General features: G+C 41.3%; 4 protein-coding genes across 4 annotated transcripts in view; 3 read left to right on the top strand and 1 right to left on the bottom strand.

Annotated features, from left to right (window-relative positions):
* Positions 1-864: 864 nt before the first annotated feature.
* h2ax (H2A.X variant histone) lies at positions 865-1,522 on the top strand. Its single transcript, XM_076273635.1, has one exon. The coding sequence runs from the start codon at positions 954-956 to the stop codon at positions 1,380-1,382; it is 429 nt and encodes a 142-aa protein (XP_076129750.1). The 5' UTR covers positions 865-953; the 3' UTR covers positions 1,383-1,522.
* Positions 1,523-2,094: 572 nt separating this feature from the next.
* hmbsa (hydroxymethylbilane synthase a) lies at positions 2,095-9,939 on the bottom strand. Its single transcript, XM_076273634.1, has 14 exons — positions 9,746-9,939; positions 7,541-7,594; positions 6,896-6,968; positions 6,309-6,358; positions 6,079-6,134; positions 5,770-5,847; positions 5,573-5,650; positions 5,008-5,083; positions 4,740-4,853; positions 4,086-4,124; positions 3,514-3,633; positions 3,346-3,399; positions 3,162-3,248; positions 2,095-3,007 (listed from the first exon to the last, which is right to left on the bottom strand). Exons 1-14 carry the CDS (start codon positions 9,776-9,778, stop codon positions 2,837-2,839), a joined length of 1,083 nt encoding a protein of 360 aa, XP_076129749.1. The 5' UTR covers positions 9,779-9,939; the 3' UTR covers positions 2,095-2,836.
* A 444-nt stretch (positions 9,940-10,383) lies between these two features.
* Positions 10,384-21,789, top strand: arcn1a (archain 1a). Its single transcript, XM_076274205.1, has 10 exons — positions 10,384-10,559; positions 13,067-13,330; positions 15,573-15,752; positions 17,239-17,444; positions 17,558-17,722; positions 18,662-18,827; positions 19,022-19,169; positions 19,455-19,563; positions 19,694-19,898; positions 20,023-21,789. Exons 1-10 carry the CDS (start codon positions 10,557-10,559, stop codon positions 20,110-20,112), a joined length of 1,536 nt encoding a protein of 511 aa, XP_076130320.1. The 5' UTR covers positions 10,384-10,556; the 3' UTR covers positions 20,113-21,789.
* A 134-nt stretch (positions 21,790-21,923) lies between these two features.
* Positions 21,924-25,408, top strand: part of phldb1a (pleckstrin homology-like domain, family B, member 1a) — a 44,103-nt gene continuing 40,618 nt past the window's right edge. Inside the window, exons 1-2 of the mRNA XM_076274198.1 lie at positions 21,924-22,163; positions 23,016-23,180. Coding sequence (XP_076130313.1) covers positions 23,154-23,180 — 27 coding nt within the window. The 5' untranslated portion in view covers positions 21,924-22,163; positions 23,016-23,153. The remainder of the gene's footprint in view (positions 22,164-23,015; positions 23,181-25,408) is intronic.

Here is a 25,408-nt window from a genome sequence, read left to right on the forward strand (position 1 = left end):
TGAAATACTACTCTGTTTTTGTGTGGTGCTCATAGAAATACATACTCAACAATGTAGACAATGCTGAAAAAAAATACCAACAATCTATCACCAACAGGACAATCATTTTGAAAGAGCAAGCACCCAAAGCAACAAAATGACTAGAGTCTGCAACATGTTTTGTATCCACCAGGGGGAAGTATTACATCGCAGTGTTTGGACCAGGTTTGCACTCGGAGAGGAAGCTTGTAGTGATCATGTGAAGTAAAAAAAAAGAATGTCATGTCTTAAGTAGAAGTAACAGAGTAGCTGGTAAGCTGACTTGGCAGCATATGAAAGCCATATTTTTTTGTCTCAGTCAAATATTATTGTTGTTGAAATCCAAAGGTTTATATTTTAATCTCATTTGAATGGAGATTATGGAGTTTGGAGGCAGATGAGTCCACCAGCAACAGCCAATTATAGATTATAAAGATTATATAGATAATAATATGTTGAAATGCAGTCTTTGTACTTTGCTGAATGAAATCATTCTATCTTCTGTTAAGCCTAGGCTCCTTATTCATGTTATATCAAATAAAAAGGATAGGCAGGCAACGAATTCCTGGCTAGTAGATGGTAAACAAACAAAAAACGTTGCTTTGAATTTTTGAGGGAAGGCGTTCCATTGGTTTAAATTTAGCGCTCAAATTGATTGACCACAGTCTAATCCAGTCAGTGTCGTCCTTCGTGCTGTTGTGGTGTTGTGATTAGTGCGAGTGTATGGATCAACTTTCTCAGAAGCCAATGAGGGATGTTTACTAGGGCGTACACCTTTTTCCAAGAACCAATCGAAGTTCACTACCCCAACCTTCAGAAATTCAGCCGGGCGTAAAGGATCTCTATAAATACATCACTGCACTCCTTCCGGGTAACACGGAGACAAGCACCCCAGCAACGAACCTACGGCCACTAAGGGTTGAATAACTTTGAACATGTCTGGAAGAGGCAAAACTGGAGGAAAGGCCCGCGCTAAGGCCAAGACCAGGAGTTCCCGGGCTGGACTGCAGTTCCCTGTCGGTCGTGTTCATCGTCTGCTTAGGAAGGGGAATTATGCTGAACGTGTTGGCGCCGGTGCTCCCGTCTACCTTGCTGCTGTCCTCGAATACCTGACTGCTGAGATCCTCGAGTTGGCTGGAAACGCTGCCAGAGACAACAAGAAAACCCGTATCATCCCCCGTCATTTACAGCTGGCTGTTAGAAACGACGAGGAGTTGAACAAGTTGCTCGGCGGCGTGACCATCGCACAGGGCGGCGTGCTCCCCAACATTCAAGCCGTGCTGCTTCCCAAGAAAACTGGACAGGCTGCCCCAAGCTCAGGGAAGGCTGGCAAGAAGGGTGCTTCTCAGTCTCAAGAATATTAGACAGCGTGGCCTGACTCTGGACTCTGAATCCTTAAAGGCCTGCTTGGTGCCTGATCATGTTTCTCTGTTTCTTGTTGCTTTTGTGTTTGTGATGGCGCTTTTATATTCTGTGAACATTAAACACGCGAGGTTTTTTAAAATCTGTGTGTGCGTGATTCGTTATGCGTGGTGGGCGACCACTCATCGCGCCCTTTCTAGCTAAATGCATGCAGGTTTAGAAACTATTGCCATGCAAGTCGAGGTCTCCTGTTGTTTAGATGATAGTTTGTTCATATGCCTACATCTACTCTGTAATGGACCGGGAGAGTCAGGGTTGCGTAAAAGTGGCATTTCGCCTCTTGTTTCAATGACTTACCTCTGTGCTAAACGAATATAAAGCTATAAAGGATCGAGTGGGGGCGGGGTAACCTCTAACTCCTGGTCGGGTATATTTAAACATGTGTCATTTTATCAAGTGATTTTAATAAGTATACAGCGGTCTTAATTCCTTCATTACATGTGAGATGGTCAGCATATTGATGTATCCGCTAAAAAGGTGGACGTCCTATGTGGGCAATATAGTGTAAAAAAAAAAATCCCAAAACCTAACGTAACTCGGGTGCAACAATTTAAAGTTAAAGTAAAACATGTAAACACATTCCTGTAGTATACTAAATGATTTTCGTTTCAGAATAATTCTGAAGCTAACATGTTACTACAATAAATCAAGACCTTCAATTAACCTTGTTTTATTTAAAAATTGTACATAGGGTTATCCATATAAGCACATATAATGGTTTAAGGCTGTTGATCATGAAAGGCACATGAACAGTATGTAAATGCAGTGCTAAAATAATATTGCCCTGATTTTTGTTACTGCCTCTCATTTACATATATACAAGGGTACACCCCATTGACAATATTCCAAGAATACAGCCACCACATCTTAAAAGTCATAAATAAGACCCTAAAATACCGTAAAATAGTTATTGTTTTTTTTCCCGACAATTTGAAAATACTTTGACAATCATGTAGTCAGTCAGTAAGAATGTCTATGAAGCAGGCTTTTCTCATTCAAAATCGACAAAAGAATGATATGACCATATGGGTTTAAATGACATCAATAAATTATTTTTTAAAGACTGCTCTCCACAATATGTTTTTGATACATTTCTTGTTACACATAGGGAGAAAACATGCTTGCGTGATATTTCCTGCCGTGTGTCAAAGTGGTTGATTTATCAAAATGAAATTCAGTGTTGACTATAGTTTAAAGCTTGGAGGGTACTGAGTCGTGACTTATCTCTACCTACTACAACTACCAACTTCCTCATCTGCAATTCTTTCTCTTTTCAAAAGTTCGAAATTACACTATATTTATAACTGAGAACTACAGCAAATAAGTTGTGGGTAGGTGTAGAGGAGACCAACATATGGCCAGAACACAGAATTTCCTGACAGCACAGGTGGACGACTCATCGAGCGTCGTTGAGCTGCCGTGCAGTGGTCAGAATGTCCTTGGCTCCTTTGCTCAGCAGAAGAGCTGCCAGGTCCACCCCGAGCTTCTCAGCAGCAGCCAGGGAGAACTCGGGTATGTTACAAGCAGTGACCCCAACATGGGAACAGTCGTCTGCAGATTGGACCACCTGATTTAAAATTAAATGAGTTTAAAATCTTCAATTCCAAACTCAACATTCCCTCTAAAACAAAAACATGTGTGCAGCAAACTGAAATGAGAGACAAAGTAGAAAAAAGTGCATAGGTGAAGTTCAATCCTTGTGTTAGATAGAAGTATCTAACCTCATTGTCTGGGAGAACACTAGTCTGCATGGTCTCCTTCAAGCTGTCAGAACCGTCCAGACTGTATACTGCTCCTGTTAGATAGAGCTGACATAACATAGGACATGAAACATTCCTCCTAGTGTTGTCTATTCAGTGAGTCGAACATGAAATGGTTAGATTATATTAAGGACATAGTGATTACCAGGGAGTCTTTCACTTCAGTGTGGACAGCAACTGGTACACTGCAGCCACCCTCCTGATGCAACAAAGATCAAAGTCAAAAGATCAAGAGGATGTATGGCAGCTGTATGTCTTATAAGTTGGTGGCTTAATACAATTTCAGCCTGTTTGTATGTGCGAATTAACTTGCCAGCTGTCGAAGAAAAGCCCTCTCTGCAACGCAGCGTAGCACCGTGTCGTGATGGTGGAGAATAGACACCATGTTTAGTATGTCTCTGTCTCGTGCACGAACCTCCACCGCCAAAGCTCCCTGGGATAAGCAGGTTACCAGGACACCATGAATTACACCACGGTGCAACCTACATTACTTTTCTGTTGACATCTGTTGCTGATTACACCTCATACACAACCATGCCAAAACGCATTGGAGGAATAGATGCCAGTGGTACACTATGCACTGCTACAAGGGAAAGAGAGTCTTATTGTGTTCTGACTTGAACATGCAAAGCAAATTGTTTTCCCCTATCTATGGCTAAGTACCAAACTCATTCAGACATATACATTTTCACATCCACTTAGCATTGCATGCACGCATTACTGCAACGGTTAACACAGCTGAATTCACAGGTGCTTCCTTTAAACTGAAAACACTGCCAGTTTAATACCTACCACATTAAGAACAGATTAGCAGTGCTGCTTGAAAACAAAAAGTGAGCCAAAACAACTCTGCACACACTAAGAAAACATGAACAGGTCACTCACCTGACCCACAGCATACATACAATCAGATGGCTCAAGGATCTGAGAGGAATCAGGGCAAAAACAAAAGAAATGTGGGATCGGTTTATATGTAATATTTCAAAATACAATATATTCTCTGAAAACATTAGGGGCCCTAATTTCAACAAAGCTGGCAACATGCACAGTAAATACGCCACATGTGAGGTAAAGCTGATGAACAGGAGCAAGTTCCTAAGCTCTGTGCAATGTTGGCCTGTGTCCACCCTGTGGCATGGGAGTCCAGTGTATAAATGGCTTCTTTCACAGAAAGACCTTTTCAGTGACGATTGGAAATGATTTTGGGTTGGGCAGACCTGCACAGAAACCACTGTCCACTCTATGGAATACTGCTCCGCTCAGAACGGAAATGTTGTTGTTTTCTCCATTGTAGAACAATGAGAACTGAGCTTAGTGTGACTGGTTTTATATTATGACAGGCAGATAAAGAATGACTTCATCGCTGAATTCACTAATTACTCAACTCTTTTCTGCATGACTGCAGCCAGCATTGTGTCAATCAAATGAGGAAATGTAGATATCCCCGCCTATTCTCATTGTTCCTGCTATGTGAAGCCATTTGCGGTGCCTGTTGCTCTATGGCGTTAGGGCCCCAGGTGTGTCTGGTGTGTCCCATACCTGGCTGACGCGACTCTCCCAGCCCATTCTCTTGAGTCCTGCCGCAGCAAGGATGATTGCTGCATAGTCCTCCTTCTCATCCAGCTTTTTCAGTCGAGTGTTCAGGTTACCTCTCTAAGTACCATGTTAAGTAAAAACAAAAAGGCATATCGACACGCACTGTGTTCAGACATAAAGGAAGTGACTACGTCAAGTGCACTGACACAAATACTTTATGTGTGAAGCACGGACTTGTGCCCACTTCAAGCTTCTTCTTCGTTAAGGATACAATATTCTCAAACTCCAGATGAGGGAATCTTTTCTTCAATTGAGCAGCTCGGCGCAGGGAACTTGTGCCAATCACACTATGGAGTCAAACAAAAACAGGTCAACCCAAGCTAAAGTGAAACACAATACCCAGGTAATGTGCAGTAATGGATGCAAAACCAATGTGCAGTAATGGATGCAAAATTGAAACTGTTCAAATATGTGCCAAAACATTGGAGAGCAAACGAGAAACCACATCTTTTAATTGTTAGTTATCTAGACATCTAGATTCTGGATACTCCTGTGTCAGATTCTAATTTACAGGTTAAGTGAAGCTCCTGGACCAATCAGCTGCCTGAAAAACTGTCAGCAGTCCTTCTGGCATCTTCATGGCCTGTGCTGCACTCTCTCTGATATGTTGTTCATCTTATTTCACACAGAAAGCTCATTGAGAGTGCTTTATTTTCAGATCATATGAAAAATATATTGAGTGAAACATACATCAAATGTTCAGTGTGTATTGAGGGATGTCCCCTATGGCATAAATACACTGATGTGCAATCCATAATTCAATGAGAAGTGTATACCTTTTTTCTGGCAGCACGTCTAGTGAACGTCCTGCATGTTTAGGGTGAAGAACCACAGCATCATAAGGACTTTCACGTCTGAGAAAAGAACATGAACACAAACACAATGTAACCCTACACCAAGAGCAGTATAAACTAAATCAGTATATTGGTGCCCCACATACTAATGGGAAAAAAGGAATAGAGTAGACACTCACTCTAGTACAGCTCCAATAGTGAACCCAGGGGGTAATGAAGTAGGCAGGTCTTTCAAGGAGTGTACAACAATATCGACCCTGTGGACAGAGTAAGAAGTGATGTCTGGTGCCTATCCTCCAGTTTTTATTTTTGTTCATTACTTAACATAATACATTTGACCACTAGAGGGTGAACTACAGCAGAAAAAAAGATCTGAACAATCTATGTTCCTCTCTACATTCATGTTTAGCCTTTTCCTAAACGCTATTAATGTTCACTAATGCTATTATTACAAAGAGTTGGTTTTAAAATTGGGGTTGAAAACTTACTCATTCTTTTCAAGGGCGTTCTCAAGTTCTTTGGTGAAAAGACTCTTCTCGCCAATCTAAAACACAGCCATAGCAAACTTGGGAAACTATGGGATTCTAAATGCATATAACATGGTGCACGAACACACATAAACAAACATCCATGTATAACTTTCTTTAAGACATACAATCATCTATTATTCAGTTCATCGTTCATATGTGTACATACGAAAACATGCAAACTGTTGTACCTTTGACAAAGCACGGTCCAGGATTTGGTCTCCAATTGTGGACATGGCAACTAGAAAGAGCAGACAGTATACATTTCAGTGGGAACAGAACTCATTGAGTCCATTTCTGACATCATCGATAATCTCACTTTGCCCAGACAGCCAAAGTGCTGTCTGTGCCACCGCACAATGATGAATACATCATTGTCTCTGTTGTCCTGAGGGAGACGAGGCGGAAGTATAGAATCAGGGGAATAGAATCGGAGACAGCAGGAGACGGAGAGCGAAGAAAACCAGAGAGAGATGCACTAAAGAGGGAGAGGAGGATGCGAGCCAGCCAGAGAACAGAATGAGCAGACGAGTGGGACAGAAGATTCTAGAGCTTCTAGAATGAGCAGACGAGTGGGACAGATCAGAGCAGTACAGATATAGATATCTCTCTATGGGGCTCTGGGACAGATGATTCTAGAGCTTTTAGAATGAGTAGACGAGTGGGACAGATCAGAGCAGTACAGATATAGATATCTTTCTATGGGTTCTGGGACAGATGATTCTAGAGCTTCTAGAATGAGGAACCAAGTGGGACAGACGATTCTAGAGCTTCTCACCTATCTGCAGGTCGACATCCGGATAAAGCTCCTTGAGCTTGTCTCTAACAAAGTCAGTCTGGATCCGGGCCAACTGTAAAAATGAACAATAAATGACCAAACTGAAAGTCTTGAACATATTATTAACAATGAAGACATTACTTTCTGTTCTGAAACATCCTATGAAAGGGCTTCTTATTCTGTTTCAGCTAGCTGGGATTTAGATGAACGTGTGTATCAGATAAATAAGAGAATATCTATAGTGCTACTACACCGTTACCAAGTTTCATGAGAGGGTCCAGGTGTCATAACACCATTCATTCTCCACACCATAACCTACGACTGTGGCTGCTTCTTGGTATCTTCACTGACACATGAGGGACCTGCCCTAATCAGACTACTACACCCTCAAAGTCACACCCTTCTCAATTAACGTATCCTTCTTTAGCCTTCAACTGTTACATATAAAACTGATGATTCAAAAAGATATCTGGACAATATGACCCGAATAGGACCGAATTCCAACGGTATATCAAGTGACAAGTCAAGTGACATAGTGATACAAAAGTAATGAGATAAGCACGTGAAGTATCACTCATATGTAACACTATGTTACAGACAAATGTAAAAAAAATGAGAAATAAATGAATTATAGATGCTCCATACCTGACTTTTTCTGGTTCCCATCCGGATAACACGGCCAGCCTTTCCATTTCCTTCCTAAAAAAACAAAGATTGTTAATGACAATACATTTGACCTTTTATATTCACATAGATTCAGTTAAGATACGTTAACAGACAAGGGGTTACTCAAAACACACTTCTATGCAACTGTTCAGCCTGTTTTCCATAGCTGGAGGTATTGCGGTCTAAATGTAAGCTGTGAACTGAACCTATTGCAGCTGCAGATGCTACTGGCGATTTGAGACAGAAAGCCCAGAGGAGGATGACTTTTCTCTCTCTCACCCTCCCTCCAGCCCACCCAAAACCCTGGACACTACTGATAAACTGAGAATGCTAATTCATTCTTTGTCTGTTAAGTGTGACAGAGGTGTGTGCATGTGTGTGTGTGTGTGTGTGTGTGTTGAGAAAGAGGAGGAAGAGATACCATACTATACCACAATTTAGTAATCATAGGGTTCCCAGCCATTTTCACTGACAAAATTCTGAAACCTTTTCAATGACTTTGAATGAAATTTCCATGACTTTTCATGGCCTCTAAGTACAAAATTGCTGACTTTACGCCACAGGTGATGGCTAATTATGAAGTGCTACATCGGATTCATGTGTTCTCCCGCACTGTTCTTTATCTATTCTTTTCTGTGACATGATGTATGCTATATTCTACCAATATCTCTGGTATGACAAAATGTAATTTCATGACTTTTCCAAAACTTTCAATGAATTTACTGAATTCCATGATCTCTCCAGTCCTGGGAAATGGAATTTTACAATGTTGTGACTTTTCAAGGTTTTCCATGACTGTGGGAACCATGTAATAAAATGACTGCATTTGATACTGCAAACAGTGTGGATATTCACCCGCTATGACATTCATTTTTTTTATCCCCGTTAGGAAAACCACTAATGTCACACATCACATATCTAATGCTCCATCTAACATCGCACACATACAGTTCTAGCAACAGAAGACCAATGTTGACAGCATGTATTCAGTAAGACAATTTGGACGTCTTCATGAAGAAAGTAAGCTCACATATTGGGTTGAAGAAAAGGGGTAGTGTTGACGGATGGACCAACCAAAAACCTGATTCATTAAACAACGTTATTTAACTGAGCTGACTGAAGCCAGTAGCAACAGCAACATTATTAGATCTTGGTCAAAATCACATACATGTATATCATGCCACAAATTCACAGACATCATGCTACAAATAGGCCAGAGGCACAGGACAGACTCAGATTCATTTAAAAGCATCCAATTGCACAGGCCATTGCCATCTTTTATGAGTGAAGACTGCAGAGTGACAATGAATGTGGTGTACAGACTAGCAACAGGACATGATCATTGACATCATTGGACGAGCCTTTGGCATACATATAATACCTCTTTATGGTGACTTGTCACTGACATACTTTTGTCAATGGCCACCAAAAGTGGACTAATGGCTCCACAAGAGCAGGGAAAGTACCAGCCCTTAAGTATGAGTTCAGTATCATGACCATCCTCACTTCCTGCTGTGCAGATACACAAACAAGGAATACTTCCTCCAACAGTTCTAAGAACTCTGAAAAAGTTAATGGGATCAAAATGTAGCAATTGACGTAGCAAAAATGGATCCCACCCTAGTCCTAGTCCTAGTTCTACGAATCCTGACTTGTCAAAATTGATGCTTGCTTAAGTTACTGCTCAACACAAACATAGTACAATCTCTTAAGTAATAGTACGGAGGTCTGAAATGCCCGTAGTGTGTCTATGTCTCGGACTGCCCGGTTTGCCAAACATCTTTGGCATGGTCTAATGCCACTCTGTCTTTGACAATACTGTAGCGAAATTATTTTTTGTCAAGTGCTGTTGTTGGAAATACAGTGACTAAAGTGCGTGGTCTGTTAATACAGCTCCACGCACACCAGACGTCTCCAGTGGATGTTCGATCTTATTAGTGAGCACTTTGGAATGTTAATCATGGTTGTTACTAGCTATGTAACAAGCTACTGTCGCTCCCACATGTGTCCTCTCAGCTTGAAAGCTTAAGCCCACTAATTTACCAATGGCCTAGCCTGTACATAATATTGTCTGAACTATCAACCAATCGCCATAGTGGATACAGCTCCAGACTTCTTGTGCCGCTCAGTGCTCCCATACATAGCATTACATAGCATAGCTAACTGGCTAGCTAAGTTACTTACCGAGGAATTTTGAGCTTCCTCAGACTGTTCCATCTCTCCGCCAGCCGTCTGGTGATGCCGTACTATAAGTGTATCACTACCACTAATAATTTGTTCAGATAAAGCTCACAATTTGCATTAGGAAATGATTGAATGGACAACTCCGCCGGTCACCCATCATATGAAGACACTCATAGTGGTGTGACCTAGTCCTAGACGACAATTTCACTTCCGCCTGTGATGCATTTCGGGGCATGTCCTTCAACAAAGTGGTGTTGATATGCTACAGTGTAGTTTCCAAGGCAATGCAACTATAATTTTGCAGTCATATTGTCCGAGGCCGATGGCACATATAACATGAGTGTATCGTGTATTGTTTCCCATTGTTCAATTACTTTACATATTTGGATAGTGAGTGAAAATAACAAATTCTGCAATATATTGTGATAATAAGGCCACACATCACATTTTAACATGTGTTTGACACAGTTGAGTGGTAGTTAGTGGTGTTGTGATACACTTTATCCCTATTGGCATTCGAGTGCAAATGCCATTCTTGTATTTAGACAGTAACGTTACAACGTGAGTGTTCTGTGTGCTGATGCTGAAACTTCCACATGTTCAGTTTTGGAACCTGCCCTTTTACCTTGCTGCCTGGCTTCTTCCGGTTGGAGACGTGGCTTAGAGGCGCTGCCATATTGAGCTGCGGATAAGCAGTCGAGGGAGAAGAACCGCAGATATTTTTCCTTAGTTTTCGGAGAAGTTGCGTAGAATTTTAAAGAGACCGACAACATCGGACATTTTATATCATAAGCGATCACACACACGGAAAATGGTGAGCAAAATGTTTTGTATTTTTGATGAATGTGTCGCTGAAATATGTTCCGGTTTTTCAGCTAACGCCAACGAAGTAGTTAGCTAGCTAACACCTGCTATCGCTTGATTGTAGGCTATTTTATACGACCAGCTGCATACACTTTTCAACATATAAGTGACAGGACATCAACGTTAAGTGAGCTTGAGTTTGCATGCAGAACAACTGTGCGTCATGCATTTTGCGTGGTATTATTATGAGTTGTGTTAAAGGTACATAACAGGATAACGTTATGTTCAGCTAACGTCAGCTGTCCATTCAGTGCTGGTGTCACGTCTGCTCTAACAAACCTCAATCGTAGGCCTCACTTACAAAGCTAACTACTTTCCAGTATGTCTTTTGGTCATAGTCAGCTTCATGTCCACCAGAGATTATTATTATTATTATTATGCAATATCCCGTAAGTCGCTATCTTTGTATCTTTCTTTTGACAAACTGCTTGGCCAATATATGTCCGTAAACTTGTAGCTAGCATAGTTGGCTAAATTGATTAGCGGAGACACTTAGCTGGCTTCATCAGGAAAAATTGTCCATATTTCACAAAGATGGGCTGTAACGTTAGTCATATTTACAACTATTATGAAAAATACCTTTCTTTTGGGGCGTTTTGTTCCCTTACACAGATTGCTTACAACGCGTCTCTCACGGAATGTCAAGTTGGGAAGCAACCCAAGCTGAATCGTACCAACTCGTTTGGTAACATTATGTTCAGACTTTCATCAAACGTCTTGCTAAGATGCCTTTTCTTTTAGAAAGAGCGTTAGTTGTAGGTTATCTTATCAAGGCATAATGTCAATCTTTGAATGTCCCACAGGTTGACCATTGCATACTGACACGGTGTCATTTATTTAGCAGTGTCCTGTTTCTCGTCATCAGTCATGACCGAGCATAACTATGGGCTGTGCTTTATTGTATTTCATGTTGTCATGTAATGGCTGTCATTTCTTTAAAAACAGTATGATTTTGAAGCTGAACATGACACCGTAAAATTAAAAATGTAGCTGAGGTTTTAAACACGTTTACAGAATTAGTATTTTTGACAATATCCTGTTATGCACTAGCATATTCTTCACAGCCTTATGCTGAAAACTGGTTTTGACGCTGGGAATGTAGATTGGAAGCAGGTAATTCATTAATTCACAGAGGCCTCTTAATGTCTTCAGAAGAATAAATGAAAACATTGCCAGTCCATTGTTCTATTATCAAACTGAAATACCCTGATACCCTGATAATTGTCAATCCTAGTTTCTGATCTTTTCAGGAAGAACTGATGTCCACCCCATTAGAAATTCTGATTTTTTTATACAAGAGAGAGGATATAACATTGAGGAATATGTATAATTGAATAAATATAGTAGTTTGGGGTGGTAATTAGGCCTATTTACTGTCAAAAAAAAAACATAATTTGTCAAAACAGGAATTCCTTTCTGATGCAGAAATGTCATGCAAAAGAACCACCATGTTTAGGAGATTAGTATTGGTAATTAATGTATCTGTAAATACATTTCAGAATGGAATGTGGACCTTTGCTGTCAGCCTCTACTTGCTGCTTGAGCAGAATTACACGAATGGTTAAATAAAGGAAATCATTGTCATGCAAAGAGTACATTTGATTCCACAAACTGACAAACGTAGCTTTTAAAACTTTAGGCAAACAAACTGTAGTTGGTAAGCAAATATTTGTGCTCATGGTAAACACTGACTACTTTAGGGAAAAAATATAAAGTGTCAGGCTATGGAGGATACTCTATGTTGATCTTTTATCGAATATCTAGTTTATCAGTCTGCATGAACTTAGAGACCATGGAGGTTGCAATAACCATGTTCAGAACTAGTCCATTCAGCATCTTTTTTGTAAGGTATGTCTCTAGATGTTATGAACAGTGACGGACAATTCACTACGGAAAATGTTGGACTTGACTGAGTGAGAGTATGTTATTACAAACACATCATTAGCGACACATTTCGAGTAAAATGGTACTGCTAGGGACCACTGTCCAGTTGCCTGAGTCATGTTAAGAATTGACCATTGCCTACCTCTAAATGTACTTGTATAGGAGAAAAAGAATGTGTCAATTTTATCACATTGTGCAGTAAAGTTTAATATAGTTTGTAGTTATGTAGTTTAATGTTCTCCACTTTATCTAAACCAGTTTACCTCCTGGAATCCCACTTGCTAGAGACCCTGAGAGACCCTTTTCTGCTGTGTCTATTTATTTGTGTGTTGAGATCTGTGCGTAGTGTATTGCATCTGGAACCCCAACAGAAAACTACATTTGGCCATCAGTTTAGAAATTACAGTGTGTCTAATAGATTGTTTGTCACCACCATAGGAGTCAGCAGTTTTATTAAATGGGGAAAAGTAACTGCTGAGAAGTGACTCCCCTCTTTCCACAGTTGCTGATGTATGGATTTGTTTTCATTTGTTCCATTTTTCACCACGTTGTCATGTTTCACCCATTTCTCAGGTGCTGTTGGCAGCGGCGGTTTGCACCAAGGCTGGCAAGGCCATCGTGTCACGTCAGTTTGTGGAGATGACGCGGACCCGAGTGGAGGGGCTGCTCGCCGCCTTCCCCAAGCTAATGAACACAGGCAAGCAGCACACGTTTGTGGAGACGGAGAGCGTGCGCTACGTCTACCAGCCCCTGGAGAAGCTCTACATGGTGCTCATCACCACCAAGAACAGCAACATCCTGGAGGACCTGGAAACGCTGCGGCTCTTCTCACGTGTGGTAAGAGAAGAAGTCGCACCGATATGACATTTGTCGTGGTATTGCAGACAAGCAAGCTAAATAATATATGAAAGTAAATATAATTCAAAATATATTTATGTAGTATGCTTTTCGAGTTGGAAAAAGCGTGTGGCAAATACTTTAAATTTAAAGATAAGCTGTAAGCACATTTCTAAGTGTGGCAGAGAGCTATGTGATGTGACGGGAGAAAAGTGTATATTCACTATTAGTTCTGTGACGCTCCGGGGAGGAAATGACCCAGCTAATTTTTTAGTTCTTTTTTGACTGAACATTGAACATTTAAAGGTGCCATGTGTAAGAATTGAGGTAAAAATATCCAAAAAATGAGCTACACGCATCAAAAGAATGAGAAGAAATTAGGGCGATGATGTCATTTAAAAAATGACGAGGTATAGTGCTGCAGAGATATGAACCTGAATTAGCATGCTAAATTACTAGCCACAGCCCGACAGGTGTCATAATACCAGTTTCGGCCATGGGAGGCGGTATGCGAGCAACATAACCACCAGCCAAACTGCAATACACGTGTCTCGGTTGTTACTCTAGGGTAGACCAACTCACTTTCTGGAGGTATTCTGCCCCCATCTTTTATGGAATGTGGAGTATGAATTGATTTTTTGGCGGACATTACACATGGCACCTTTAAGCACCTGGTTTGGCCATGATTAGATGAGAGCTTACTGTTTGAGCACCTTTCCCCTTTTTTTTTTTATCATTTAATGATGTTGGTGGTCGTAATTCAGCCATTTGTCACCTCAGAATGTTACTTGACAAGTGTAGAGTAAATTACTACGAGCAAGGCTTTGACAATTTATCTCAAGTATATTTGCATTTTGGGACACAAGGCATGCAAATGAAGATGTAAAAAAAATTGCATTGTACTTAAAGATTTCATCATTACCCTTGACATTGTATGCCTATTTCCATCACATTTTGCCATGATGTCTGTAATATGCAAAAAATATTTTTAAAAAAATATTTGCAAAAAAGACATTAAGGAGCATATCCCATTCATTGCAATGTTGTCACATGCATGTGCATAGTATAATAGCCAATACTGCTGGTACTGATACTTATTTGCGCCAAGCAAGGCAGAAAAAATTGACATTTACACACACACACACACACACACACACACACACACACACACACACACACACACACACACACACACACACACAAACTCTGTCTAATTAAGCAATAGGGAAGGACCCAGAGCAGCCCTAGTGCAGCCTTTCACTTCGGAAGTCTTGCCTTAATCTTAATCACACTTCCTTCCTGCAATACTGTAGAGGGGTGCCATAAATGTACATTTTACATTGTTTTATGGTAATGAAGCTAGTCTCAAGGTTTACCCATGTTTTTTTTTTTTTAATTTTTTATTAAAGGCTGAAGAACGCTCATTATGCCAATTTTGTAGTATGCCCTTGTCAGTGAAGCAGATTTCATTTTGTTGTTCTAGATAACGATTTTATTCTCAAAGTACTCTGGAAAACACCAAAAATATATATAAAAATATAATTTTTTTCCATCTCTAAATATACTAATTTCTCATTTTTTGCCATGCGGCAGCCAAAGATGCTGATATGGCATTCAACAAAAGAAATACTGCTACAACTACTACTAATGAAACTAGTCATAGTCTGCCTAAGTGGTCAAAATGTAGTAGTAACGTCAGTAGCAATAAGTGTATAAGTGTGAAATAAATTGGCTGGCAGTGCAGTATTTGCAAATCTGCTGATGAATCCAGACTGGCAACACTTAAGAAGTCCTTTTGGATTTATCTCACACAGTGGCTCAGATGTTTTATGAGAAGAAAGAGACCTTTCAAAAAGTTGTGAGTCTTGATATGTGATCTTGCTTAATTCAGGCATTTCCACACAATACTTTGGACTACTATTACCTTCCTTAATAACCTGGAGCAATGTTAATCAAGAAGCCTACATCTATAGGAATGTTAAATATCAAGCTGTCCGTTTCTCTACTCTGCTAGTGGGAATTGTTGCCTGTATTACGAGAAAAGAAAATGGAAGATGTGGTCAACATTGGATAAGCAGCAACGATGTTTGTACAACATGTTCTACAAATGTGCTGATGTCCCCTCTTTCTCTTTTAAGTCCTCCACTGTTCCTAGCCAATGCAGGATTCCTTTGTAAGTCGCTTTGGACAAAAAATGTCCTCTAAATACCTGACCTTTTCTTTTCCCCTCTTCTGCCTGCAGATTCCTGAGTACTGCCGTGTTCTCGAGGAGAGCGAGATCTCCGAGCACTGCTTCGACCTCATCTTTGCTTTTGACGAGATTGTGGCCCTGGGCTACCGGGAGAACGTCAACCTGGCACAGATCCGCACCTTCACCGAGATGGACTCGCATGAGGAGAAGGTGTTCCGTGCTGTTCGAGAGGTGAGGAGCTCTTTTTGCTAACCAAAGCACATGATGGAGGTCATGAGAATTTTTGTTTTTTCAATGTGGCTAGATTGCTGCTGAGTACATCTATTACACTTACATTGACGCATTTGGTGCAGCAGAATCACTGGGCTGGATGATATGTCCTAAAAATGTAATCTATATTTACCTCAGTGACTTACAATTGTACAATTAATACATTAATAACTAATATTATAACAATGCACTTCAGGCGAAGAACATGATCTGTTGAAGTCAATGATGTTGTTATTCATTTTGGTGAATTGTTGGTAAGAGAGTTGACATGAATCTGTAAATGTTCAGCCCCATCAACAATGTTCTGGGTTTTCACAGAGCAGTTGCATTCAAAGGCTGGAGTTTGGGCAGCTCCGCCCCCTCTGTACCTGGTGTGTTTGTTTTGTCGGGTGAAAGGAGAGATGGGCGTGGGCTGTGTAGTTGTGTTACGTGGTTTTTGTTTGTGGTTAGGAAGAACACGTTTTATTGCAGTACAGAAACACATTGTCAAAAGTTGCAACTGCAATTTCAAAAACAACTGCTGACCCCACTAGATAGTTAGTAGGCTAAACTACAATAAGGATTAAAATGCAGCATTTGGTCGATTGATTTATTGCCTGCATTGCGATTATTTATGTAAGATGAGAAATGTGCCTATGTTTAAACACTTGAGCACTACTACAATACTAATGTTACACCCTTTTGTTGGGGTGGGGTGGGGGGGGGGGCAGCCTTTGAGGCCCTGCTCTACCTGGACAACTGGATTTTCTGAATGAAGCTGTTGATAAGACATGATCCTGCACTAAGGCTGAGAGTTAGCTGTGGGCTAGTTTAATGGTAATTCTATATAAGTATACTTTGACCAGGAAGTAAGCTATCTCATCTATAGAGGCCCCTTTCCCTCTCGAGATGTAGGTGCCAGAGTGATAAGAAGGCATTTACAATATACTCCGAGCTTGCGTAATCACTAACAGGCCAACACTGATCCAGTTTTGTGTCACTACTTACTCTGATAAGGGTCATTCCACGTCAGTTCAACCAGGGCCCACGCACTTAGGTCTCAAAAAATTCTGAATTGACGTGGAATGACCCATAAGACAACTCATAATAAATATGTTTTTTTTTTTTTTTAAATCAAATCAATATGATAAGATATAGCGTATCTATCACTTATCTGCTAATATCCATGCTAATGAAGATCATACTTGAATTTGATTCCTGACAGAACATGGTTGTTTCAGTTCAACACAAGTAGCCTTGTGTTAGGAGTTAGGCTCTGATTGTAGCGTTTAAGACTCTCTTGGTTGGGAAGTCTGCACTCAACTGGTTAAGTATATCAGGGCAATGTCCTAAAGATAAAGATACAAGGGCAAGTTTTCATGGTCACTAATATCTGAGTATTAAAGACCAGGAGAATGAGCAATGGCTAACTGTCTACTCTTCTGTTGTCTCTTACCAACACTTCTAGACTCAAGAGCGTGAGGCCAAAGCAGAGATGCGCAGGAAGGCAAAAGAGCTGCAGCAGGCCAGACGGGACGCGGAACGCGCCGGAAAGAAAACGCCAGGCTTCGGCGGCTTTGGAAGCTCCGGCATGAGTAGCGGTAACTCTGCTACGGTCATCCAAGACACTCTCATCGAGCCCGAGAAGCCTAAGCCTGCCCCGGCCCCTGTCAGGTACTCACTCAGTTGTCCTGCTCTGTCTCTGTGTGAGTGTATATGCAGTTCATACGCCCTAGTACAACCTCACATTCTTGTCCTTGTGTGCATGTGTGTGTGTGGTTCCTCAGGGCTAGCGGTCCCAGTAAGGCCCTGAAGTTGGGTGCCAGAGGAAAGGAGGTGGACGACTTTGTGGACAAACTCAAATCAGAGGGCGAGAACATCATCCTGCCCAGCACAGGGAAAAGGCCCTCAGAGGTGTCCAAAGCGCTGCCTGCTCCTGTCAATACAGAGAGGTAGGTAGACAGCACACCCTCTGAGATGAGATGAATCTACATTACAGCAGTTGGGCGGAAAAAGAAAATGTTTCCTACAAGGAAGTTTCCGTGACATTGAGGTGTGATTGTCATTACTGAAATGGGTGTCATCAGGGTTCTATTGTGCTGGGATAGCAACTCTGTCGTATTTCCTTTTGTTATCCTAGTTTACCCTGTTTACTCCTTTTCTGAAAATCCTGACAAAGAGGACCTGATATTTTTCTTGTGTATGTATCATTTGACTCGATTTCTTCTATCCCCAAATCTAAATGCTTCTATAGTGGTAGTTATAACATAGTGGTAGTTATAACTTCTATAGTGGTAGTTATAACATTAAGTAGGCCTCCATTGTTACAATATACAGATATGTGCAGTAAGAAGAATTTCAGAAGAAAGAGTTCATGTATGGTTATGTATGTTTAAAAAGGCTTATCTTGGATGCAGCATCTGTTTGGATGTTGTGAATGTTTTTTCAAACTGTTACTCACAAGGATGTTACTCACAAGAAGACAGGACTCGGTGCTGTCTGTCAAAAGTGAATTTTGCAATATGTTGTTGTTGCCCTATAGCGCCCCACAGTGTCCAATAGGAAAAGTTCAGCCTCAGGGGATTCATTTCAGGGGATCCAATGCCCTGTAATGTATTTTGCTGACAGGATGAAAGATGAAATGCTTCTTGTTATGACTAGAGAATACCTTCTTCCGATAAGACGTGAGGCCTTTAGTTTTAAATATTTTGCAGAGCATGTCTATATGGGGGAATGAGAACCTGTGTCTTAGCATGGAGTTCTTACCAAGGCCAGGGAGCTCCACGCCTCTGTTTGGCTCTCACATGGTGGTAATATCTCTCTTTCTTTCTCTCTCTCTCTCTCTCTCTCTCTCTCTCTCTCTCTCTCTCTCTCTCTCTCTCTCTCTCCAGTGTGCATTTGAGAGTGGAGGAGAAGATTACTCTAACTTGTGGGCGGGACGGGGGCCTCCAGAACATGGAGATCCTGGGCATGGTGACACTCCGAGTGGCCGACGACAAGAACGGCCGTATCAGGATAGTCTTAAATAACAACGATAAGAAAGGGGTTCAGCTGCAGGTGAGCAAATAACAGTCGCCCAAGACAAACTGAATATACTGTATGTAGATATATAGGTATTGGAAAGATTGGGCTGTACAGACCGCCTTAATAAAATGTAAACACATCATTACCTGTGCAACTACTTTCAATGGTGTTGCTGTGTTGAGAGCTGGTTTGGGCTCGACAGCATATTAAACCCTCCTCTTTTCCAGACTCATCCCAATGTGGATAAGAAGCTCTTCACATCAGAGTCCATCATTGGTCTGAAAAACCCAGACAAGTCATTCCCCCTGAACAGTGATGTTGGCGTGCTAAAATGGAGGCTACAAACCACAGACGAGTCTCTCATACCACTAACAAGTACGTAAAAAGAAACATGTGTCCCTGTGAGCAGCATTCTTGTGTTGGTGCTGAAGTGCATCTGTTGTTAATTAGACATTTTCTTTCATGTATTCAGTGTTGCTGGTTTCTCAAAGTTTAGCTAAGATGTTTGTTGTTAAGATTGTTAGGAATTTAAAAACTGTAACCATTGAGAAGAAAACAAATATTCTTAAAATACAACCCTTGAATTCTGATGAATGAAAGAAGGCTGCCTATAAATCTAGATCACTTCAGCAAGATGAACTATCCATGTTGTGTCTACAGTAAACTGCTGGCCATCAGAAAGTGGCACAGGATGTGATGTCAACATTGAGTACGAGCTGCAGGAAGACGCACTGGAACTCAATGATTTGGTCATCACCATCCCCATACCGTGAGTTCCGAATCGACACTCTGACATAAACTCAGAAGACCCCTCACCTCACTCTGTTCATATATTTAATTGAAGATAGACGCATGTTTATTACATCCAAGTCATAATATGGTGAAACTCGGTTTTGCAGGTCTGGAGTTGGTGCACCTGTGATTGGAGATCTTGATGGGGAGTATCGCCATGACAGCCGACGTAACGTTCTGGAGTGGTGTCTGCCTGTGGTGGATGTCAAGAACAAGACGGGCAGCCTTGAGTTTAGTGTAGCGGGCCAGCCAAACGACTTCTTCCCCGTCACCGTTTCATTTGTTTCCAAGAGCAACTATTGTGACATGCAGGTAAGAATGAACCCAGTATGGACATTTGCACCCTTTCCTCTTCTTGTACATATTTGTAGCATTATGTGATATTGCTATGGAGAGGAGGAATTGATGGTCATTTATTTTGTTTGTTTCTTGTCAGGTCGCCAAGGTGACACATGTGGATGGAGATGCTCCAGTGAGGTTCTCTACGGAAACCTCTTTTGTTGTCGACAAATACGAGATACTGTAAAGGAACATCCATGTAAAGAAAGCAACTATCATCAGAGAAAAAAAAACAAGATCATTGGATATGGAAATGTATAAAAACACAACGCAGAGAGCTGCAAATCGGAAAAGGTTCATACTGACCTGTTTCTTCAACAGCAGTCTAATAACAGGACATCCTTTTCAAAAACAAAGCCCTTTTGACCTTGGTTTGCGATAATTGCTGTATTTGTACCTTTATAAGAGAGTGACAACACACGTCTCCAAAGGGATCTTTAAGTGTATAATAAGAGACTGGCAAGGCTGGACAGTGGGAGTTGAAGGAGGAATCGGTCACACGTTTGGCTGAGAAGGGCCAAGAGGAGTGGGGAAGGGTCGTCACAAGCCTTCGCTTCTCAAAACTAGGTCTCAATAACAGACTCATCGGTGACCGGAGGGGGGGGGGGGGGGGCATTGAATGAGTGTACGTTTTCTTTTTTGCCTGTACTGTGTTCAGCTTTTAGTATGTGCATTCATACACACACACACACACGCACACACACACACACACACACACACACACACACATGCAAAAGCTGGTCTTCAAAATTTGAAGTGATGACAACGTCTCTTAAAACACTAGATTTAAAAAAAGAATCACTGGTACTCGGGCCAGGAAGTACTTTATTATTTCCCCTTAAGTGGAGTTTTGACTGAAACTTTGAAGGACCATGCGATGTCAGAACCGGAACTGTGCAAATTCTCTCCATTTTGTCCTGTCTACTCTGTCCTGTCTACTCTGTCATGTTACTGCCTTTTTTGTTTTAATCTGTAATCACGTTCAAGAAAAGTTTCTCTTCTCGTTTCAACCTCAGAACTTGGCATTACTGTGTTCACAGTCATCGGAACCAGTCACACATTATTCCCCATCAGCGGTCAGATTCTACTAGCGTCACGTCTGGACATTTGACCACTTCTTCTCCTAGGTATATAAATCGAGGCACGTGGGACGTAGCTTGCAGTGCATTATATCCAGATTATCATTTGAGTTTTTGACTGAACACTGATGCAGTTCCACAGACTCTCGGGGCTTTTCTGGACTGTCCATCTACCTGTCTCTCACTGACCCGCTGGGGAATTGATGCCATAGAGACTTAGCCAGCACAGCCATGTATGTTGTGGAATCGCTGTGGCAGACTGTAGTCGAATCACCCCGCAACCCCCCTATCATACCCCACCCCCGGCATGTTGCTTCACATACTGTCACATTGAGCGTGCCAGCTCTTTGAGATGAGTTTTTATCGTCTGAGATCTCTGCTGGCTGCTGGGGTCCTCCCATCTTCTCCCCACTGGTTATCTGAATGCCCCCCACCCTTTCCTTTCTCAGAGAATCCCACTTCATGTTGAATGCCAGATTTACTTATGTCTCTGTTTAAGAATGACCAATGTTTGTTTTTTTTCGTTTGTTTTCTTTTTTTCTTTTTTTGCCTTGATTCTCTAAATAGTGTGAAGAGGGAATAGGTATACATGTCTGTTTTTTTTCTCTGTCTGTCTGTATCAGAGTTTTGTCTGAATCACATTGTGGGTGTGGGAGATGGAAATTAAAAAGATTTTGTAACCCTGTAAAATATGAACTGAGGCATAATTACAAATGACATTCCAATGTAAACTTAAAAGGAGAAAACAACAAGATTAAAGTGTACAAAAGGCCCCAGTGAAATGATCATACTGTGTTCCTGTGTTTGTATTTAAAAATTGTATTGAAGTTTTGAAATGCATAAGTAATGTTATGATTTTTACGAGCAAGAACAAAGAACACATGACGGGAAAAGAGTAATGTACAAGCATTGTTGAGTATACCGGTACGTTGTATTGTACTATTGAGAATAAGCTTGGTGATTTTTGAAGACATTGATTCACACCATCTAGGCCTACAGTAGAACTATCACCATCCACTTGTTTCCCTAGAATGTGAGATTTGGACATCTTCAAGCACACTTTGGCTTGCCTACTGTGTTGTACTAAAGGGACCACAGTCCTGCTGAGAGCACTTGTAGCCCTGTAACATCAGGCTCCTGCGTGTGCCGTGTGGATCAGGTAAGGGTTGCAGCTCTGTACCACAGGACTCCGCACAAGGCTGGAAATTGCCACATAGAATCTGGACTTGTTTTAAAAGAAGTGTAATTGTTTTCAGAATTGAATTGAATTCCACAAGCGCCCTGATTAGTAGGAGTATGTCTAATGATGCTGACTCTCCTCCGCTCTGCATCCAGTCCCCTTATAAATTACAAACCCCCACATAGGGTCATGTCATGTTATGTTCTTAAACTGAGATATTAAAAGAATACAGAAATAGCTGACATTTCTAATTTCAGATTTGTCCTTTCCTTACCCATTTTCTTACTATAGAGATTTTGTTACGTCTTAGAATGTGATGGTGGATATACATAAACCAAGGTAATTCTATGTCCATGCCCTTGACTGGTTTTAATTGTTTTACAGTTTGGAACTCGAAATAATATATTTGAGACCGAGGCAGAGACATCGAGACATGACATTATGAAAATTATCATGTATTATCTGGCAGGATATCTATGGGTTATGGGGGCACCCTGAGCACTCTTTCATCTAGCCTAAACAAACAGTGTCATGGGGTAGTTAAGCGGGGGCTTGCAGAGGCGGCAGGGAATGGCCTTATTTGGATTGGGGAGGGCTTTTAGCATGGGTGTGCATTTCCTTTGGATTCTCCCCGGCTCTGAATGAACAGATGTACAGTTCAGTACACAAGACCTCTCAGGCAAGGAAAAGCACAGTAAAAAGTTACTGACTAAACCAGTCCGGTCTTTAAAACAGCCTTTCATTTCAGTTGAGGAGTTTACAGTGGGAGACTCCATCAGACATGTGATTTTTTTGTTTTTCTTTGTATTTTTCCTGTGTGGGAGAGAGCAGGATGAGGTGATCTGGACTGACAGAAAAGATACATGGAACTCTCCCAGTTTACTGGACCTAACAGGAGATAACTTCAGGGAACCTCAATCACACTAACAGCACTTTGGCAGCCGTCAAGGACCTACACAGTATCTAACAATGGCACAGAAGAGGGTCAGGTTCCAGGTAAGGTGACATAATGGACAACAACCATAAGGCTAGAGTTGATTAACTACTAATATATTTTTATTGTACTTTTATTATTAGTGGATACTGGAGGTATGTAGCGCAATTTATTTTAAAAAGTCTCCCTTCAACTGAGGTGGAGAATATTTACACAGGCACTGGTCTGAGTAGTCTGTTGGTAGAAGTCCCCAGCCTGTCATAAAGAGCCCATTCACAAGCTGGTATGAACTAACTCTCTCTCTCTCTCTCTCTCTCTCTCTCTCTCTCTCTCTCTCTCTCTCTCTCTCTCTCATATAGTCAGAAAGGAAGAATTACTCTTCAAACAAAAATCAATAATCTGATACCTGTAATCATTTCTGAAAGTCGCCTGCTGTGTGGCTTGTCAGTCTTCAAAATGTTTCTTGGTATCCCATGAAAAATGTCCCTCATAAAAATAGTATGATAGCACAGTAAGAAATGTCCATACATTAAATAGTTCAAGAGTCCAATATCCTCTCTAAGTTGTGATAGGGATAAACACCCTGTTATTGTCAGATAACAATTTGAAAGCTATTTTAAAGTTGGCCAGTAGAGGTCTTCATTGGAACATTGGAATACTGCTCTCCATGCATCCCCTTCATATATTTAACAAAACCTTATTCTAAGCTACGAAGGACAATCTAAACGCTAAAGGGCATAGACTATGTGTCTTATCTAATGTAATGTGTAATTATTTAATACACATTTGAATTAAACATTTAGGTTCATTTGATTTAATTTACACACACTGCCATTGCTTTACTTCCCTTACAGCACCATGCTGTGTGGTGCCAATTAGGTCCAGCTCCGACCTGTAAGAAAAATCCTGCCACCTCAGACAATCATTTCCCCTTGCATGTACCTTTCTTTCATGTTTTTTAACGAGAGCCTTCACTCTTTTATTCCCTTCACGCTGGGAAAGAGCGAGCGAGCTGGCAGGTTGAAATTAAGACGCCCCAGGTTAAATGGCTTCTCCACAAGATGAAAGCAGGATCCTAGCCTGCTTAGCCTCTTAGCTTGTCCTTTCATTAGGAGAATGCCTCTGTGCGTTCGCACAGCTGGAGGAGGCTGAGTAGCAGCTTCAGTCGGGCTGTTCAGAAATCTGATTCTGAGCTTCAGACACTTGGTCTGTTCAAGGCTACAACCTGTGCATCATGACTGTGTTAAACAGCAATATTTGAAACTATGTTTACAACCTGTGCATTATGACTGTGTTCAACAGTATTTTTTGTTTTTTATTTTCCGCATTGACACTGCATTTAGGTCCCCTCCTCAGGCATCTGATGTAGGCCTAGGCTAGAATTCATGTTATTTAGTGTTCTAGTAAGGAACATTATTTAACAGTACGCCTGTACATTCTGACTGGCCTTTGGTGCTTTGGTGGCACTGAACATGTTTAGTGGACCAGCCTCTGTGAGTTCAGTTCCATAACCCAGGTCTGTTTGGCAGCATGCAGTAGTACGTGTAACAGTGTTAGCAGTAGATCTTTGCAGCTGTTGCTCTAGTCTTGTTTGATATTACAACAATGAATGCTGGTTGGTTGTTGTTGCCACAGTTGAGTATTTTGTTCCAGCTGATTCCCACCAAAGTTGACCACTTAGTACATCCCACGCACTGTGCACTGCAGACAGCAGTGGGTGGAACATCCCATAACTCACTCGGCAAAAGGGGTGTGCCGGCATTTTTGTTTGGGTCTGTTTGGGGCATTTTATACGTGGCAAAAGCAGCGTGACACATTCGGAAAGAGCACCAAGCCCAGGCCAGATTGAATCCATTACAGGCAGCCGAGGCTACCCATCCAAAAGCAACAGCAGTCATTCATTTCCCTCACGGACGGAAAAAAAGTTGTTTCATAGTGCTCTTTGGCTGGGGCCAACCCTCTCTCCCTCTTTTTTATTGACCATTTTTAACGTAATTGAATATAATCTGGTGTTTAGTGTTACCTCTACAGTGGCTTACCATGATGTGTATTTCAAATGTGTCTGTCCATGCGCTGAAACACAGCGGGTTTGAAATATATCTGGGGGAAAAAATGGTGAGCTTGCACTGTCCTTACAAAACTTTAAATTGGACCTGCAGCGAAGCAGGGGAAAGTCCTCTAGATGGCCACTAGTGGGTGTCCCCTGAAAGGTTCTCAACACCTGGGAATGGCAGAAAAAAAAACTTTTCTTCAGCTACCTCTTTCTGGCACTGGCTGGGTGTTCTGTTCC

This window comes from Alosa pseudoharengus, unplaced genomic scaffold (genome assembly GCF_046254945.1).
Source record: "Alosa pseudoharengus isolate Yale_2024_CS ecotype anadromous, Long Island Sound unplaced genomic scaffold, YU_APseudo_1.1 YU_APseudo_1.1_scf_8, whole genome shotgun sequence".
NCBI classification, from domain to species: domain Eukaryota; kingdom Metazoa; phylum Chordata; class Actinopteri; order Clupeiformes; family Clupeidae; genus Alosa; species Alosa pseudoharengus.

Coding starts and splice junctions, on each gene's coding strand:
- h2ax (XM_076273635.1), top strand. CDS start 954: ATGTCTGGAAGAGGCAAAACTGGAGGAAAGGCCCGCGCTAAGGCCAAG.
- hmbsa (XM_076273634.1), bottom strand. CDS start 9,778: ATGGAACAGTCTGAGGAAGCTCAAAATTCCTCG. Junction 6,359..6,895: donor GGATGTCGACCTGCAGATAG/GTGAGAAGCTCT, acceptor TGCTCTTTCTAG/TTGCCATGTCCACAATTGGA. Junction 4,125..4,739: donor GGGAGAGTCGCGTCAGCCAG/GTATGGGACACA, acceptor GATTCCTCTCAG/ATCCTTGAGCCATCTGATTG.
- arcn1a (XM_076274205.1), top strand. Junction 15,753..17,238: donor TGTTCCGTGCTGTTCGAGAG/GTGAGGAGCTCT, acceptor CAACACTTCTAG/ACTCAAGAGCGTGAGGCCAA. Junction 19,170..19,454: donor GTCTCTCATACCACTAACAA/GTACGTAAAAAG, acceptor TTGTGTCTACAG/TAAACTGCTGGCCATCAGAA.